This window comes from Oncorhynchus nerka, linkage group LG3, assembly GCF_034236695.1.
Source record: "Oncorhynchus nerka isolate Pitt River linkage group LG3, Oner_Uvic_2.0, whole genome shotgun sequence".
NCBI lineage: Eukaryota > Metazoa > Chordata > Actinopteri > Salmoniformes > Salmonidae > Oncorhynchus > Oncorhynchus nerka.
The window spans coordinates 64,886,733-64,903,249 of NC_088398.1; the positions used below are offsets into that span (position 1 = coordinate 64,886,733).

At 41.8% G+C, this 16,517-nt stretch overlaps 1 protein-coding gene across 2 annotated transcripts; it reads right to left on the bottom strand.

Moving 5' to 3' along the window:
* Nucleotides 1-287: 287 nt before the first annotated feature.
* On the bottom strand, nucleotides 288-15,530 carry LOC115115935 (atypical chemokine receptor 3-like). 2 transcript variants are annotated; one of them, XM_029644417.2, is made up of 2 exons: nucleotides 15,387-15,530; nucleotides 288-4,579 (listed from the first exon to the last, which is right to left on the bottom strand). In XM_029644417.2, the coding sequence occupies exon 2, from the start codon at nucleotides 4,527-4,529 to the stop codon at nucleotides 3,402-3,404; it is 1,128 nt and encodes a 375-aa protein (XP_029500277.1). In that variant the 5' UTR covers nucleotides 4,530-4,579; nucleotides 15,387-15,530; the 3' UTR covers nucleotides 288-3,401. The 2 variants fall into 2 exon arrangements, with proteins under 2 accessions (XP_029500277.1, XP_029500276.1); XM_029644416.2 differs by having other exon boundaries at nucleotides 15,361-15,530.
* Between the last annotated feature and the right edge of the window lie 987 nt (nucleotides 15,531-16,517).

Genomic DNA, 16,517 nt, shown 5'->3' on the forward strand with positions numbered 1-16,517 from the left:
GAGGGGAAAAAAACTATTTAATCAATTTTAGAATAAGGCTGTAACGTAAACAAATATGGAAAAAGTCAAGGGGTGTGAATGGTTTCCAATTGCACTGTACCACACCCCCTCAAGCCTTATTGCTCAAATATAGCTCACCTCATCCACCGGAGGTGTCCAGTCAGAGCTGCTATACTGAAGATGTCCAGTAATGCAATAAACAATGGTTCAATTTCACCATTTGTTACTTTAATTAAAAAGCTGTGATTAAAGTACTAACACAAAGCAAAAGATCTTCAGACATAGTATTCATTTTTGGTATTTAATGAGTAACAAAATCCATAACATACAGTAAACATAAAATATCTCTATAAAATATATTGGAATGCCTCTTCTTGTAGACATGTCGGTCTTTGTTTCTTTGTTTTAATAATCACTGCTAGGATTGGAACCCTTACAATGTAATAGGATACATATGCATCCAATCAGATAACACGATGACTCATGACAACGTATCAAAATAAATATGTTTTCTACCACAGACAGAAATAGCATTGTACACATAAATGTTTAGGACATATCCAACTAGGGATAGGGGTTTGACATCTGTTCAATATTTGAATAGTATCATTCATTTTTGTTGGATATCCGGATATTGAAAATACTTGTGTTTTTTTTTTTATCTTAAGGACTCTATTCAATCAGTTCCGCTTTAGCCGACATCCGCATAGTGGTGTCTGAGGTGGAACTGTAATGCAGACTAGCAGAAAAATAAGTGAAACTTGACAAATTATCCAATGGATTATGATAATTTGCTTGTAAAAAAAAGGGGAGATGCAAAAACATTAATTTGTTTTAATTTAATTTGCTCCTTAGCAAGGCGGCCAAGTGTAGGGTCGTCACTAGTTAACACAGCCACAAAGTCATGAACCCCGTCTATTTCTAAATTTTCACATCTTATAATTGGATTTTTAACCTAACTCTCACCTTAACCCTAACATTAACCACACTGCTAACCTTAGCCTAACCTTAACCTTAAATGAAGACCAAAAAGCACATTTTTGTTTTCACAAAATTGTATAATATCGACAATTTTGACTTTGTGGCTGTTTTATCTAGTAGAAACCCATGTTTTTGCTACATAGAAAAGCTGTTAGGCTCTCAGATGACTTGCGAATAGGAAGAACTTTACAGCAGGTGTTTCTGATTAATTAACATTGCCATGTTGGTGGGTGGTAACATTTAAATAAAACCCAGCTCTGAAACAAAACATAGGCTGTAAAGAATTTGCACGTCATCCCATAAGAAAAAAGGCATAAGACTCACAGAAACATCCGAAGTCACACATTCGGATTTGGCATTTCAAGCCCAAATATATCATAATGTACTATGACTAAAAAGATGAATTATTTACATCATTGTGCAACATCACGGGTAAGCTCTGGTCATCGTCTTTCAGCTCGAGAAGTTGATTTCTACTGTTGTGGGTGTTTATAATAGACCTCTACAGGAATGTATATTCACACAATTATTCAAATACTAACATCCGTTTAGATATTTGAATATTTAAATAATCATGCTCATCCCTATATCCAACATCATAATTTGGCATGGAACACTGTGTGTCACACTGTTTGTACTGTGGCCCACAACATAAAGACAGACACACACGCGCACACAGACACATGCACGTCCACATACGAGCTCTGTCTCTCTCGCACTCACAGACATACATAGACACACACAGGATATATCCCAATAAAAGATTCCGAATGTATTCGTATTGATAGACTGCAGCATTTATGCACATCTGTCCAGCATTGTGGCTGTGGCTGCCTACACATGGATGCAGTAAAGCTGTGTTTGGTTATTGGTCATAAAGCCCTCACTGTCTGTGCTGTGGTGTGGTCTGTGTGCTGATGCAGCGTCCCTGATGCCATATGAAGCACACGTGTCTCACTATGATCTCTAATGCTAATATTAGCCATAACGTATTGTATAGTTACAGCTATGCTATATGTGGTGATAGAGATATCGAGGCTGTGTCAACACTCCTACCTAGCTTCCTTTCCTTGTCGCCTCTCCTTAAATGATCACTGTTCTGAAAACTCAACATTTTCTGAGACAATTCCAGGACCTCTCTGGTCATTCTAGGTCAGGGGTCACAGAAGGAGGGAGAAGAGGAAAGGGAGCTGATAAAGTAATCCCTCTTACCCCCCCCCCCCCCCTTAAAAGATTTAGATGCACTACTGTTCCACTGGATGTCATAAGGTGAATGCACCAATTTGTAAGTCGCTCTGGATAAGAGCGTCTGCTAAATGACTTAAATGTAAATGTAAATGTATTATGAGATTGAAGTAGACAGCAGGACTGGTGTCACAGAGGAAGGGACTCTCATTTACAACGAGGCAGCTTTATGAACACATAGACATTACTGAAATGGACTTCTGAATCCACAACACAATGATTAAAAACATACAAAATTGGAAAGTTGAAGCATACCATAAATATGTTATAATATGTACAAAAATATATCTTAAGTTGAACAATAACAATCTCATAATGATAATATATGTACAGTATTTCAATGCCCTTCTAACTATTTACAAAGTGGACTCTAAGCTCCACACACCGCGTACGCACACACACACACATACACACACACACACACCTCTAGCAGTTTAAAAAATAATGCAGCTATTGGGTGAACTCTATATACAATCATTACTGCAGCTCGAATACAGGCAATGCTAGGACAGACCGTTCTGTGAGCTTGTGTGGCCTACCACTTCTCGGCTAAGCCGTTGTTGCTCCTACACGTTTCCACTTCACAATAACAGCACGTACACTTTCCCGGGGCAGCTCTAGTAGGGCAGAAATTTGACTAACTGACTTGTTGGAAAGGATGGCATCCTATGACGGTGCCACATTGAAAGTCACTGAGCTCTTCAGTAAGGCAATTGTACTGCCCATGTTTCTCTATGGAGATTGTATGGTTGTGTGCTTGATTTTATACACCTGTCACCAAGTGGTGTAGCTGAAATAGCCAAATCCACTCATTTGAAAGGATGTCCACATACTTTTGTGTATATATAGTATATCTGATTAGCCAACGGTAGGCCTATAGGTGTACTTGATTTGATCTCCACGACCACTGGGTAGGCAGAGTTGTACCTTAAATTATTAAAAATGGAAACACTTCGACTACCTGGCAAGCAGGGCAGCTGAATGAAGTGCACCTACCGCAAACAGAGCGAAACAATTAAGAACGCAAGGCTTTCTCGTTGGGCTTTTTACAGACATGTTTGGCGATCGACTAGGAAAGCCTTGGAGATGGACCAGTTGGTGACCACTGATCTAGACTATGTTCTAAATGTCCTTGATGTGTTTTTGAGTTCCAGCGTGTGTTCTAGAGTTCAGTCTCAGATCTGTGGTGTGTTCTCCACAGCGACGGCAGAGTACTCTGTCTCAGAGACATGGGTCTGTTCTATGAGCCTGGCCAGGCCTGTACGTGTGGAGTACTTAAAGATGAAGGCCTTCATCAGGTCGTAGCGGTAGTTCCTGTTGAGGAAGTTGTAGAGGATGGGGTTGACGCAGCAGTGGAGCAGGGACAGACACTGGGTGAGGTGCAGCGCCACGTAGAGGGCGTTCTCCAGCCCACAGCTCAGAGGAACCAGGCCCAGCAGGGAGAGGGCATCGGCCAGGAGCACCCCGTGGTAGGGCCCCCAGCAGCCGAGGAACACCACTATGTAGGCCAGGATCACCCTGCGGCTCACACGACGCTCCTGCTCCACTGCCGAGGAGGAAGAGGAGGAGGAGGAGAGTGCTTTGGCCAGGAGGGCATAGGCCAGAGCGATGACAGGGAAGGGGATGATGAAGCCAAGCAGGATAAAGCTCAGCTGGACCCCTACCATCCACTCCCTAGGGTGTTCCTCTGGGTACACCGGCCTGCACAGCACTACCTCCCCTTGTGATGACCTCAGAGCCCGCAGGAAGTATGTGTCCGGCAGGGAAGCCACCAGAGCCAGGAGCCACACCCCCATACATACGCCGTGGCGAATCAGCTTCCGGCGCCGGCCCCCATCCTCACTGTCGGCCGGCCGTGTCATGCTCATGTAGCGGTCGACGCTCATGCAGGCCAGGAAGAAGATGGAGCTGAAGAGGTTAACGGAGAAGAGCAGGTGGGTGAGCTTACATGCCAACTCGCTGAAGGGCCAGTGGCTGTGCTGTGCCAGGGAGCTCACCCACACGGGCAACGTGATGCACACGCACAGGTCAGCCACCGCCAGGTGGGCGATGTAAAGGTGGGTCTCGTGGCGAGGGGAGGTGGTGCGCTGGGCGCGGATGTTGATCCAGAGGACGAGGCTGTTGGCGGCCAAACCGACCACGAAGATGAAGACATAGAGGATGCACATGGAGTGGAGCAGGGCGCTGCGGTCGAAGGCTGTGGGACAGCCACCCATCTCCACGCGCGTCCCGTTCTCCAAGAGGCCTGTGAGGTTCAGGTCCTCCCACGTGTCGAACAGCTCATCCAGATCGAAGCTGTTCATCCTTCTGCCGTTTTCTGGGAACGATCACGCACACCTCACTGATCTGGGATCTGAAGACAAGACAAGAAGACAGCAGCCCATCAGTCCTGATCTCAATCTGTCTGTTTGCCATGTCACAGTAAATGTTTGAACTATATTTAGAGAGCTCTGCCCTGAGTTCCTTTGACTTTTATTAACAAGATCTCAACCCATCAGTCCTGACCTCACTCCGTTCCTGGGGCAGAGCTAGATCAGAAAAGCAATTAACTTCTTCACAGAGCCCTGCATTCTACAGTATGTTATGAGATCTAATAAGCACCCAAATGAAATTAACACAAAAAAACCACATAACTTTTTATTATACGCCACCAGATCTGAAAAAAATCTAAATGTAGTTAACTCTTAAAACAATGCTTTATTAATTCATAATGGCTCTGTTGTTTTGGGATGATTGAGGAATGACTGCCAAAGCTATCTTTTGCCATCCAGTCAATATCTTTTGCACCAGCTATGTTGTCATTAGTCCAAAAAACACAACATCCAGATTAAGAGAGGATCGCATCGCAAGAGGATCAAAGGACAGCTCTGTCATAACCACAACTATGTAATCTGAAAACATTGGAGACTAATCACATACAGTACACACACACACGCAAAAGGATCCTACACACTCATGCAACATGCATCATGAACACTTACACACACTGCTCAATATTTTCATTTATTACAGCACAACCTCTGACCTCTCTGTATGTCTGATTATGATTGGTCCTCTTACACTCAGGTATGATGTCTCTCTTCTCCTGACAGTCACAACATGACGGGAGGGATGTGAGGGATTGAAGAACAAACCCTAGACATGAAAACCATGAATAATATAACCTCTCCTTTTCCTCCTGATTGGCACATATGTCCACAGACTGAGACGTGGGGAGACATCAGAGCCGGGTTATCAGTGTTTGCCACTAGCGCCAGCTGTCGGCTATATCAACCAGTTACACACTAATTTCCAGCCGGGTACATTTTCCACTTATACTGAACAAAAATATAAACGCAATATGCAACAATTTCAAAGATTTTATTGAGTTACAGTTCATATAAGGAAATCAGTCAATTGAAATAAATTCACTAGGCCCTAGTATATGGATTTCACATGACTGGGCAGGGGTTCAGTCATAGGTGAGCCTGGGAGGGCATAGGCCCACCCACTTGGCAGCCAGGCCCACCCACTGGGAAGCCATAATTGTGGCAATTCATATCTTGTTATAAAATACTTTAATCTCAAGAGAGGACAGGTTAGTTGTTTAAAAAAGGTTTATGTTTTCTTACCTAGAAAATAGTCCTGATCATATAAGCCTAGAAGATATACCAAAAAAATAAACAATACACTGAATGAATACATTTTCAGGATCCTGGCTGGCTACTTTTTCTATTTGGCTGGCTACTCTGTGTGCTTCTGGAAAACACTGGGTCACCAGGGGGTTTAACTACTTTAGACCCGGTCCAGCCACGGTCAAAGACAATCAGCGCCGCTGGGCGATACAGCGTGTTAAAGTGCATTGAAACGTGACCGCTTCGAGCAGCTGGGTGTGTGAGAGCTATGTGAGAGTGTGTGACCGCAGAATACCACGTTGCCCACGCCAAGCTGTCTGCGATATCTGTGACTGAGTGTGTTAGTGCATGTACCTGGAGCAGTGGCCAATAGACATGTGTGTGTTGTGTTAGGGCTGCCTGTGGTTTCAGCTCATTCTTTCAGCGATCGTGGCGCTATTCAATCGATAGCCCCTTTCATTGCTATTTGACACTTGACCCCTTCACCTCTGGCACACAACCTCAAATCAAATCATTTGCATTGGTCACATACACATGGTTAGCAGATGTTATTGCGAGTGTAGCGAAATGCTTGTGTTTCTAGTTCCAACAGTGCAGCAATATCTAACATGTAAACTAAAAATTCCAAAACAACTACCAAATACACACAAATCTATGTAAATTAATGGAATAAGAACGTATACATATAAATATATGGATGAGCAATGGCAGAGCAGCACAGACAAGATGCAATAGATGGTATAAAATATAGTATATACATATGAGATGAGTAATGCAAGACATGTAAACATTATTAAAGTGGCATAATTAAAGTGACTAGTGATCCAGTTATTAAAGTGGCCAATGATTTCAAGTCTGTATGTAGGCAGCAGCCTCTCTGTGTTAGTGATGGCTGTTAAACAGTCTGATGGCCTTGAGATAGAAGCTGTTTTTCAGTCTCTCGGTCTCAGCTTTGATGCACCTGTACTGACCTCGCCTTCTGGATGGTAGCGGGGTGAACAGGCAGTGGCTCGGGTGGTTGTTGTCCTTGATGATCTTTCTGGCCTTCCTGTGACATCGGGTGCTGTAGGTGTCCTGGATGGCAGGTAGTTTGCCCCCAGTGATGCGTTGTGCAGATTGCACCACCCTCTGGAGAGCCTTGCAGTTGTGGGCGGTGCAGTTGCCATACCAGGTGGTGATATAGCCCGACAGGATGCTCTCAACTGTGCATCTGTAAAGGTTTGTGAGGGTTTTAGGTGACAAGCCAAATTTCTTCAGCCTCCCGAGGTTGAAGAGGCACTATCGCGCCTTCTTCACCACACTGTCTGTGCGGGTGGGCCATTTCAGTTTGTCCATGATGTGTACGCCAAGGAACTTAGCTTTCCACCTTCTCCACTGCTGTCATGTTGATGTGGATAGGGGGGTGCTCCCTCAGCTGTTTCCTTAAGTTCACGATAATCTCCTTTGTTTTGTTGACGTTGAGTGAGAGGTTGTTTTCCTGGCACCACACTCCGAGTGCCCTCACCTCCTACCTGTAGGCTGTCTCGTCATTGTTGGTAATCAAGCCTACTACTGTTGTGTCATCTGCAAACGTAACGATTGAGTTGGAGGCGTGCATGGCCACGCAGTCATGGGTGAACAGGGAGTACAGGAGGGGGCTGAGCACGCACCCTTGTGGAGCCGCAGTGTTGAGGATTGGTGAATTGGAGATGTTGTTTCCTACCTTCACCACCTGGTGGTGGCCCGTCAGGATGTTCAGAACCCAATTGCATAGGGCGGGGTTGAGACCCAGGGCCTCAAGCTTAACGATGAGCTTGGAGGGTACTATGGTGTTGAATGCTGAGCTATAGTCAATGAAGAGCATTCTTACATAGGTATTCCTCTTGTCCATATGGAATAGGCCAGTGTACAGTGTGATGACGATTGCATCGTCTGTGGACCTATTTGGGCGGTAAGCAAACTGAAGTGGGTCAAGTAAGGGTGACAGGTAAGGTGGAGGTGATATGATCCTTGACTAGTCTCTCAAAGCACTTCATGATGACAGAAGTGAGTGCTACGGGGCGATAGTCATTTAGTTCAGTTACCTTTGCTTTCTTGGGTATAGGAAAAATAGTGGCCATCTTGAAGCATGTGAGAACAGCAGACTGGGATAGGGAGAGATTGAATATGTCCGTAAACACACCAGCCAGCTAGTCTGCGCATGCTCGGAGGGCGCGGCTTGGGATGCCGTCTGGGCCAGCAGCCTTGCGAGGGTTAACACGTTCAAATGTCTTACTCACGTCGGCCATGGAGAAGGAGAGCCTACAGTTCTTGGTAGCCGGCTGCGTCGGTGGCACTGTATTATCCTCAAAGCGGGCAAAGAAGGTGTTTAGTTTGTCTGGAAGCGAGACGTCGGTGTCCGTGACATCATGCCCTTTACTTCAGTAGTTTTGTCATTCTCCCTAATAGCAGCAGCTGCACACTTTTCTCTTGCTCTTTCTCCTTCCTCCCCCTTTCATCTGCCCCCCAAAGGAAAAGGGGAATATTCAGATCACAAACCTTTAGTTTCGCCACACTCCAAACACCCAATGAGGCTGAGCTGGTTACAACATAGATAGACTACGTACCATGAGAGCTAGGAGGGCCTAAAATTAACACCTGCCACATGCGGATAGATTTTACCACTGGCATTGCGAGCATTTCACTCACATTATTTTGTGAATAAAAATAGTCAAGTGTGATCACATGTATAGTCAAGTAAGATCACATTTCTAGTTAAAGAAATGCCTCAGTAGCTGTTTTTAAAGTATTTCTGCCGTTTTGTTTCATAGCTGATATATGAATCGCACTACAACTGGCGGCTGTGAACACGTGAAGAGCTGATTGAAAGATTTTTAGAAGCGCTGTGCACAGGCATAACAGTTGGTCTAATTTACTTGAAACAAAAGTCTATAGAAGTGAGATTTTGTCCTTGTGTTTCTTGGCTATTTACATAGTTTTGTTGACAAGCTAGCTTGTTTTTCTAGGTTTGAGATTCAACTGCTACGGATGAGAAGACAATGCCTCTAGTCTAGTCAGACTCGATCTCACAAGTGCAAACATGACTCAAATCGTGCTACCACGGTAACCTCCCGCAGTTAAGGGGGCAGGTGAACATGTTGGTCTCATCTGTGATTTTAAAAGAAATATATTATTTCACCTTTATTTTACCAGGTAGGCCAGTTGAGAACAAGTTCTCATTTACAACTGCGACCTGGCAAAGATAAAGCAAAGCAGTGCGACAAACAACAACACAGAGTTACATTACACAAATATATTTTCTATGATATTTTGGTTAAAAAAAAATGTTTAATGAAATGAAACAATATACCACATTACTTCTTACTAGTAACACAGTTCTTGTTCTAGAAACATTACAAAGCATGATCATCAGTTTGTGTTTAGTTTGTGTCATTTTTAAATCTAACTGACACGGTAAGTAAGGCCAAAAAGTTAATGTTATGCCCTGCATCAAAGCCAGTATATATGAACTTGAGCATTATATTATTATATTTGGCACCACTGTAAGGGTGGCTGTATCTTATTATCGCTGATGATTTACACATTAGGAAAGCAGCATGCAGCATGCAGGGCCGATGATGCATTACAATACAAGACAAAAAGGGAGCAATGAAAGCTGTTTACCTGTGTTAACCCAAGACCAGAGAATGCTGAAGGTGCGACAATAAAAGATTGACGGTCTCTCTTGCTGGAAGAGTTCTCTCCTGTTGGTTTAGGCTTTTGTGTTGTAAAAGAAAGGACTCAAAGGAGAGGGATCATGGGAGGGCCCACAAACATCCATATACACTAAATTACTCAAAGTATGTGGATATCTGCTCGTCGAACATCTCATTGCAAAATAATGTCCATTAATATGGAGTTGGTCCCCTCTTTGCTGCTTCCATTCAGCCACAAGAGCATTAGTGAAGTTAGTCACTGATGTTGGGCGAATAGGACTGGCTCGCAGTCAGCGTTCCATATTGATCCCAAAGGTGTTCGATGGGGTTGAGGTCAGGGCTCTGTGCAGGCCAGCGAGCTTTACACCCCTCCAGCCGACACTTGGTATTGTGCATGGTGATCTTAGGCTTGTTTGCAGCTGCTCGGCCATGGAAACCCAGCTCATGAGACTCCCGACGAACAATCATTGTGCTGGCGTTGCTTCCAGAGACAAACTGGAACTCGGTAGTGAGTGTTGCAATCGAGGACCGATGATTTTTACGCCCTACGCACTTCAGCACTCAGGGGTCCCGTTCTGTGAGCTTATGTGGCCTACCACTTTGCGGCTGAGCTGTTGTTGCTCCTAGAGGGTTCCACTTCACAAGATGACCGCGGCAGCTCTAGCGAGGCAGAAATTTGACGAACTGGCTTGTTGAAAAGGTGGCATCCTATAGAGGTGCCACGTTGAAAGTCACTGAGCTCTTCAGTAAGGCCATTCAATGTTTGTCTCTGGAGATTGCATGGCGGTGTGTTCAATTTTATACACCTGTCAGCCACAGGTGTGGCTAAAATAGCCAGATCCGCTAATTTGAAGGGGTGTCCACATACTTTGTATATATAGTGTAGCTGCTAAAGTAAAATAAGATGAGGAAGAGGAACTCTTTAGTTTTATTTATATATTTGCTATATTGGGAACCTTTTGTACCCAAGCACCTCAAATCGAATCACATTTTTTACCTTTTTACTATGCTAATAGATTATCCATGTGTCACAATTATTATTTTATAAATGCCTTATAATTCTATAAGAAAATAATTGTTTATAGGCAAGGGAACGACTACATTTTAATCAGTGAGACACACACACACTTATGTTGAGTAAAACGCAAAATTGTCTTGGGTAATTCCATGACATGAGTCCCTTGAGGGTAGTGTAACATCTATTTTTTTTTTTATCATAAGAAACATGTTTTCCCATCTCACATCCCATCCCACCAAGAGGTTAAATAAATAAAAAAGGACTATAACACATGCCTATTAATTGCCAAATAAAGTAACAGGGTTGACTGTAACAGGGTTGGAGTTTTCATCTTAAATCAGCCATAAATCCCCTTAGGCATTTGCACACTGCATTGTTCATAGCCCCAGGCTTAACCTGTACATATAAGCATTTGTTAACCCGGACTAAACTTTAGCCCTGAGCTAAGGATTCACACTTGTATACCAAAGTCCTGGGCTAACAGACGAACACACATGCAACCAACATTCTATCTCTACCAAGCGACCAATGTTATAAGCAATAAGGCATTTATTAACCCATTTTTCCTCTTGCTTCTAGACTTCGATTTCCAACAGCGATGGTTTGTATAAACCTTCCTGTCTGCCTGTCAGACCTCGGAAACAATGTTTCGCTTTTGAAATATGATGTTGCCCCTGTACAGAGAATGCTGTGCATGAACGAGACATGAACTTTTCAGATCTATTCGAAATCATGCAACAATATTATTACAATGGTTTGCTAGCATATATCCAATAAATATCAATAGAAAAACTATGAAAACTGATGACAGTTGAGAGTTTTCTGCCCGTTCAGCTGTAGAGTTTGTTGAGCAGTTGGCTAGAAAAATGAGAAGACGTCAGCCAGCCTGCATAGCAACCGTTTTGTTAACCATAGCAACAAATGTTTTGCATGGACGAAAGTATTTTGTTTTTTTGTCAAGTTTTTGTCAGATGGAAGGATGAAATCGTATACATTGACTTATTAAAATAGTGTGAGGAACGCATCACAGGATGTGCAAATTAAGTGCAGCTTTTGTAATTGGACAGAACATTTTATGTGTTTATGATTGGACAGAGAACATTTTATGTGTTTGTGATTAGACAGAGAACATTTTATGTGTTTGTGATTAGACAGAGAACATTTTATGTGTTTGTGATTAGACAGAGAACATTTTATGTGTTTGTGATTAGACAGAGAACATTTTATGTGTTTGTGATTAGACAGAGAACATTTTATGTGTTTGTGATTGGACAGAGAACATTGTATGTGTTGTTCTTGACCGCGTTTCACACGGGCTGCTTTGGCACCGTGCTTCTGGGCTAGGGTTGGTGCTATCCCACATTAGAATGTGCACTTGCACTAGCCACGGACTAAAATCTCCGTTAGTCCAGGGCTGGTGAGGCTCTTAGTCCCAGGACTATGTGAACGTGCCCCTTGTGACTAAGGGAATGGAAGCTTGTGTGCAACAGCCAGCAGTAATTGAATGCAAGGCTCACAATGTTTTTTTCTTGTTCAAACATTTCTAGCCTGTCATTCTATGGGTAACAGGGTTGACATATTATGCTTAACCCACTCAGTTTTCCACCACAAAACACCAGAAAATGGCAAAAAAAAGAGTTGAACCAGTTCACCTGCTTTTACATTTGATTAACAGAAGTTCAATGCTTCTTTAGATTTTTTATTTTAAGCGTTAGTGTCATCATATTAAAACGAGAGTTCAGTTCACATAATAGGATGTTACGAATTTGCAAAACGGACAATATGTAACAAATTTGCGAAACATACAATGGTATAAATGTGCATACCATATGATATGTTACGAATTCTAGCTAGGTGGCTAACAGTAGCTAGGAGTTAAGGTTAAGTTTAGGAGTTGTCCGTGATGAGAGTTGAACTCGCAACCTTTGGGTTGCTAGACATTTGCGTTATACACCTACCCATACAATCCGACCAACCACCCTACTTTTGATTTTGCCTTAAGTAACCATCTGTTTTATGTAACCATACCAAACGTAACATATCATGAGGGTTGGGTAGGTTACTTTCTAAATGTAATCTGTTGCTGTTACTAGTTACCTGTCCAAAATTGTAATAAGTAACGTGATTTTGGGATTACCCAAACTCAGTAACTTAATCTGATTACATTCCGTTACTTTAGATTACATTCCCCTTAAGAGGCATTAGAAGAAGACACAAATGTATGTTACTAATTGAACGCCATCTATTGCAGGATAAATCAATGTTAAAGTTTACATAGCTGGCCATATATGGATGTTACATTTTACTTTATAGGTTGGTTATGTTGGCTTCTTCTAACCCATCGCTTTTTACTACATATAATACTACGATTAAAATATATCTTTACATTAAAAACCAGTCTATCAGAATTCCAGTCCTTCGTATAAATGTTATATCCCTTGATCTTCAAGAATAGGACTTGGACATAAGGAAGTATAGATTAGCCTAATTGTTTTACCTGAGTATGACCCCACAACTAAGGATTTATGAGCCAGCCCTACTCTGTTGTTTATGATTTTGTTGTCATGGAGGACTGATTGGGGTCATTGATTCGAGTTGATAAATAAATGCTGTGCTCATGGAGTGGCATGCTTTGAGCACCACTGAAAAGTGCAATTTACATGTGAAAAATGAATGCCATATGCTACATTTGCTATAGGTCTATTGTTAATCTTTTTGTTGGTGACACTTTGATATCTTGATAATATGCAGCTGTTTAAAGGGCAAATCCACAGATGAAACAATAACAAAACAGTTGCCCCGCCTTTGTTTTGATAAAAAACTGAGGGATGGGCCTGGAGAAATGTATTCACTCTCAGATTAATAGTCAGAGCTATGGATGCAAGGAATGACCATCCATGATATTAACATTATTGTTTTAACCATGTTATGAGGCTATACAGTGTTTGTTTACATTTGCAATGTTTACAAACATTGGAGAAAAACGAGCTTATATTTTGGGTTCTCATGGAGTGTGAACTAAGCTCATGAGGCATTTCTAAATTATATTCTTCAGCAATCAATAGATATTTATTACTCCAAAAATGGATGTAGCAACTACAGATTGCCAATTTAAATCTATCAAAAGTGTGCGAGTTTGAGCATGTGTCCATTAGTCCTATGGATTTATTTATTTGATCAGCATGAATTATGAATCAGCATGAATAAAAGCCCCACTTTTATTCCACAGGCTTGGATCAGCACTATGCAGCTGTTATAAGAGCGCATTTTTCATTGGCTGTCCACTGATTTCAAAAACCATGATTGATAGGCACCTTAAACTTCTTGAATTCAACGACTATTGGTTTCAAATACTCATTTAGATTTGTGAACAGCCATCCACAACAACCACAGTCCGTAAATCGCAAATAGCTAAATGAGAGCGCAGCAATGATTTACATCAATGCGCTATGTAGATATCAATAATAAGTGATATCTGTATCGCCGTAGACTACACCACTGCTGTCATCCTTTACCTCCAAGCGTTTATTCAAATTGGATCATCTTTGAATGCCAACAGCAGTCGCATCTTTGGAAGACATACCTTGGACTGTAGCCTACAAAAGCCTATTCCTGCTATTTTCCCGCGATTCATCAAACACATTTGGTGTGTCATCATAGTGGTCTCTGAATTGTGGTCAGACTCGCTCAGGCGGAACAAATTTAAATTTGCGCTTTTTTTCAATGCTGATTTGAATGTCTTTCAGAAAACAGAGAAGTGTCAAATGTTTTTTTCTTCTCGCAAACATCCTTTCTGAATTTAAAAGTAATCCTCGAAGTAATAATCTAGTTTTTCAAACGTATCTGTAATCTGATTACAATATTTTTGTTGGTAACGTACCGGATTACAGTAAAAAATGTGTTGGTAATTTTTGTAATCCCTGAGATGTAATCCGTTACTCCCAAACCCTTCATATCATATTAAAGGGTGTGTCTCGGATTTACGTACAGGATAATACAAAATGCACTGAGACCAGTTGGCAAAATGAGTGACAGTTTTAAATGAATCATTAACTGCATGAAAAAAAGAATAATCTTCAGAAATTACTTTGACAAAGCAAAAAATATTATTGGGCTTCAAAATGATTGGAGAAATGTTGGGGTTGAGTGGGTTAAAATCTTCTTAGAGGTTGCACAGAGTGAAACATTTTGCACTTTATGAAGTCTGTTCATATTATAAATCTGATTTATAGAATTGTCCATGTATATTAACGGGCACTTCACATTTAATATGACAGGCTTTTAAAATGCAATATTGGTGCACAATTTCTACAAAATAAAATATTAACGGTTCGCAAAAGGGACTCAATTCGTGGAACGACACATTTACACACGACCTGAAGCCTATCTGAGTGCACATTCAATTCAGTCCCATTGTCTGTCCCATAAATCTGCCGTGACAACAAACCACAATCCTTATCAAGTACCAGGGGACTCAGTGTAGTAAACTGGCGGCGCTCATTGAATGCGCACAGCTAATCCGCGCGCAACGCTGCGAAAGAGGATGTCTCTATCTATGACTAGAATGACTTGAACAGTTTCAGAGGCCAGTAGTCACATTAGGCTAATATGTTACCTAAAACTCCGCTGCAACAATACACCATTAGGCTAACAAATGCAGTGTTTGCTGAAACATAAAACTTGCGTATTGGGCATTTGGTTAAACAAAAAAGTGTTTCTGTAACCGACATTTTAGGAGTGCAGCTCTTTGGTCCGCAGCCTCTTGTTATGGAGATGCTCCTGTCAAGTGGTTAGCAAAATAAACTAACATGTATGTAAAATGCCTTACTTGTAATTGAGAAACAAATCCCTTACTTGTTGCCTCTTCGAAGAAATGGCACAGTGTCTCTAGTGCGAAGTGATGTCCAGTTATGTTATGCTTTGTCCGAGATGGGGAGAGAGGGTGGTTGTGAGCTCTCCGATATCTGGCTTGACTGAGTGGGTGAGTGTCCGGTCTCCTCCCAGCGATAGTGAACCTGGCCTCATACCTCCCACTGCACTTATTAATATACTGCGTAGTGAGTGATACGCCTTTCAAGGCAAGTCAACACATTCATTGATGTTTCTTACAAGAGTGGAAAAGGCGTCAGATTTCCTTCCACTTTACATCCCACAAACAATTGCCCAACAGACTGAAACACGTTTGTGCTTTGTACAAAGCTGGATTTTTGGTGTGCAGAGACTGCCAAAGACATACGCTAATAGTATTCATATATCATCTGAGATATGTTTATGATAGAAATGTACACTTTTTTGTGTGCACATTCCTTATTTCAAAATGTATAGCAACTAGACTGATTTTGTTGTCATTTTCATTCTTGTGGTTTGGGTGATAGACCCATCTAACTTCATATAACATGTATCGCATTTGCCAATTCAAGCTTGTGGTTGTACCCTATACCACGAATAGTGTATTTAAACTGTGTTATTCAGTTGTGAATATGAAAATGTGTTCCCTTCCACACAAGTAAAGTTCACAGTCCACACCCGTCTTCTCTCAGTTCCTCTCAACTGTTAGTGACTATTTATGAAACTGAGTTCAACAACATAGAGCCACAACCCATAGACTCACACCCACAGCCCTCCACTCACTCAGAGCAACCACAAGATCGTCTCAACCCAGCCTCTCCAGACATGTGAGACCAAAACCACCCAATATGATTCAAAGATGTACCAACTGAAAAAAATGTATTGCAATCATAAACTGTCTATTACTTTGAGGTCTGTCTGAAATCCTGAGCACAATGTCAAATGCAGTGGTTGTGGTATAGTCAAGAAACACTGGCAAAATCATGTGAAAAAATATCACAAAAAATGTTGACTGAGACAAAAAGAGTAAAAGACAAGAGAAAGTTAGAAACAGAGTTAGAGACAGAGACAGAGTAAATAACAGAGACAGAGATAGAGAAGAAGTTAGAGACAGAGAAAGAGTTAGAGACAGAGAAA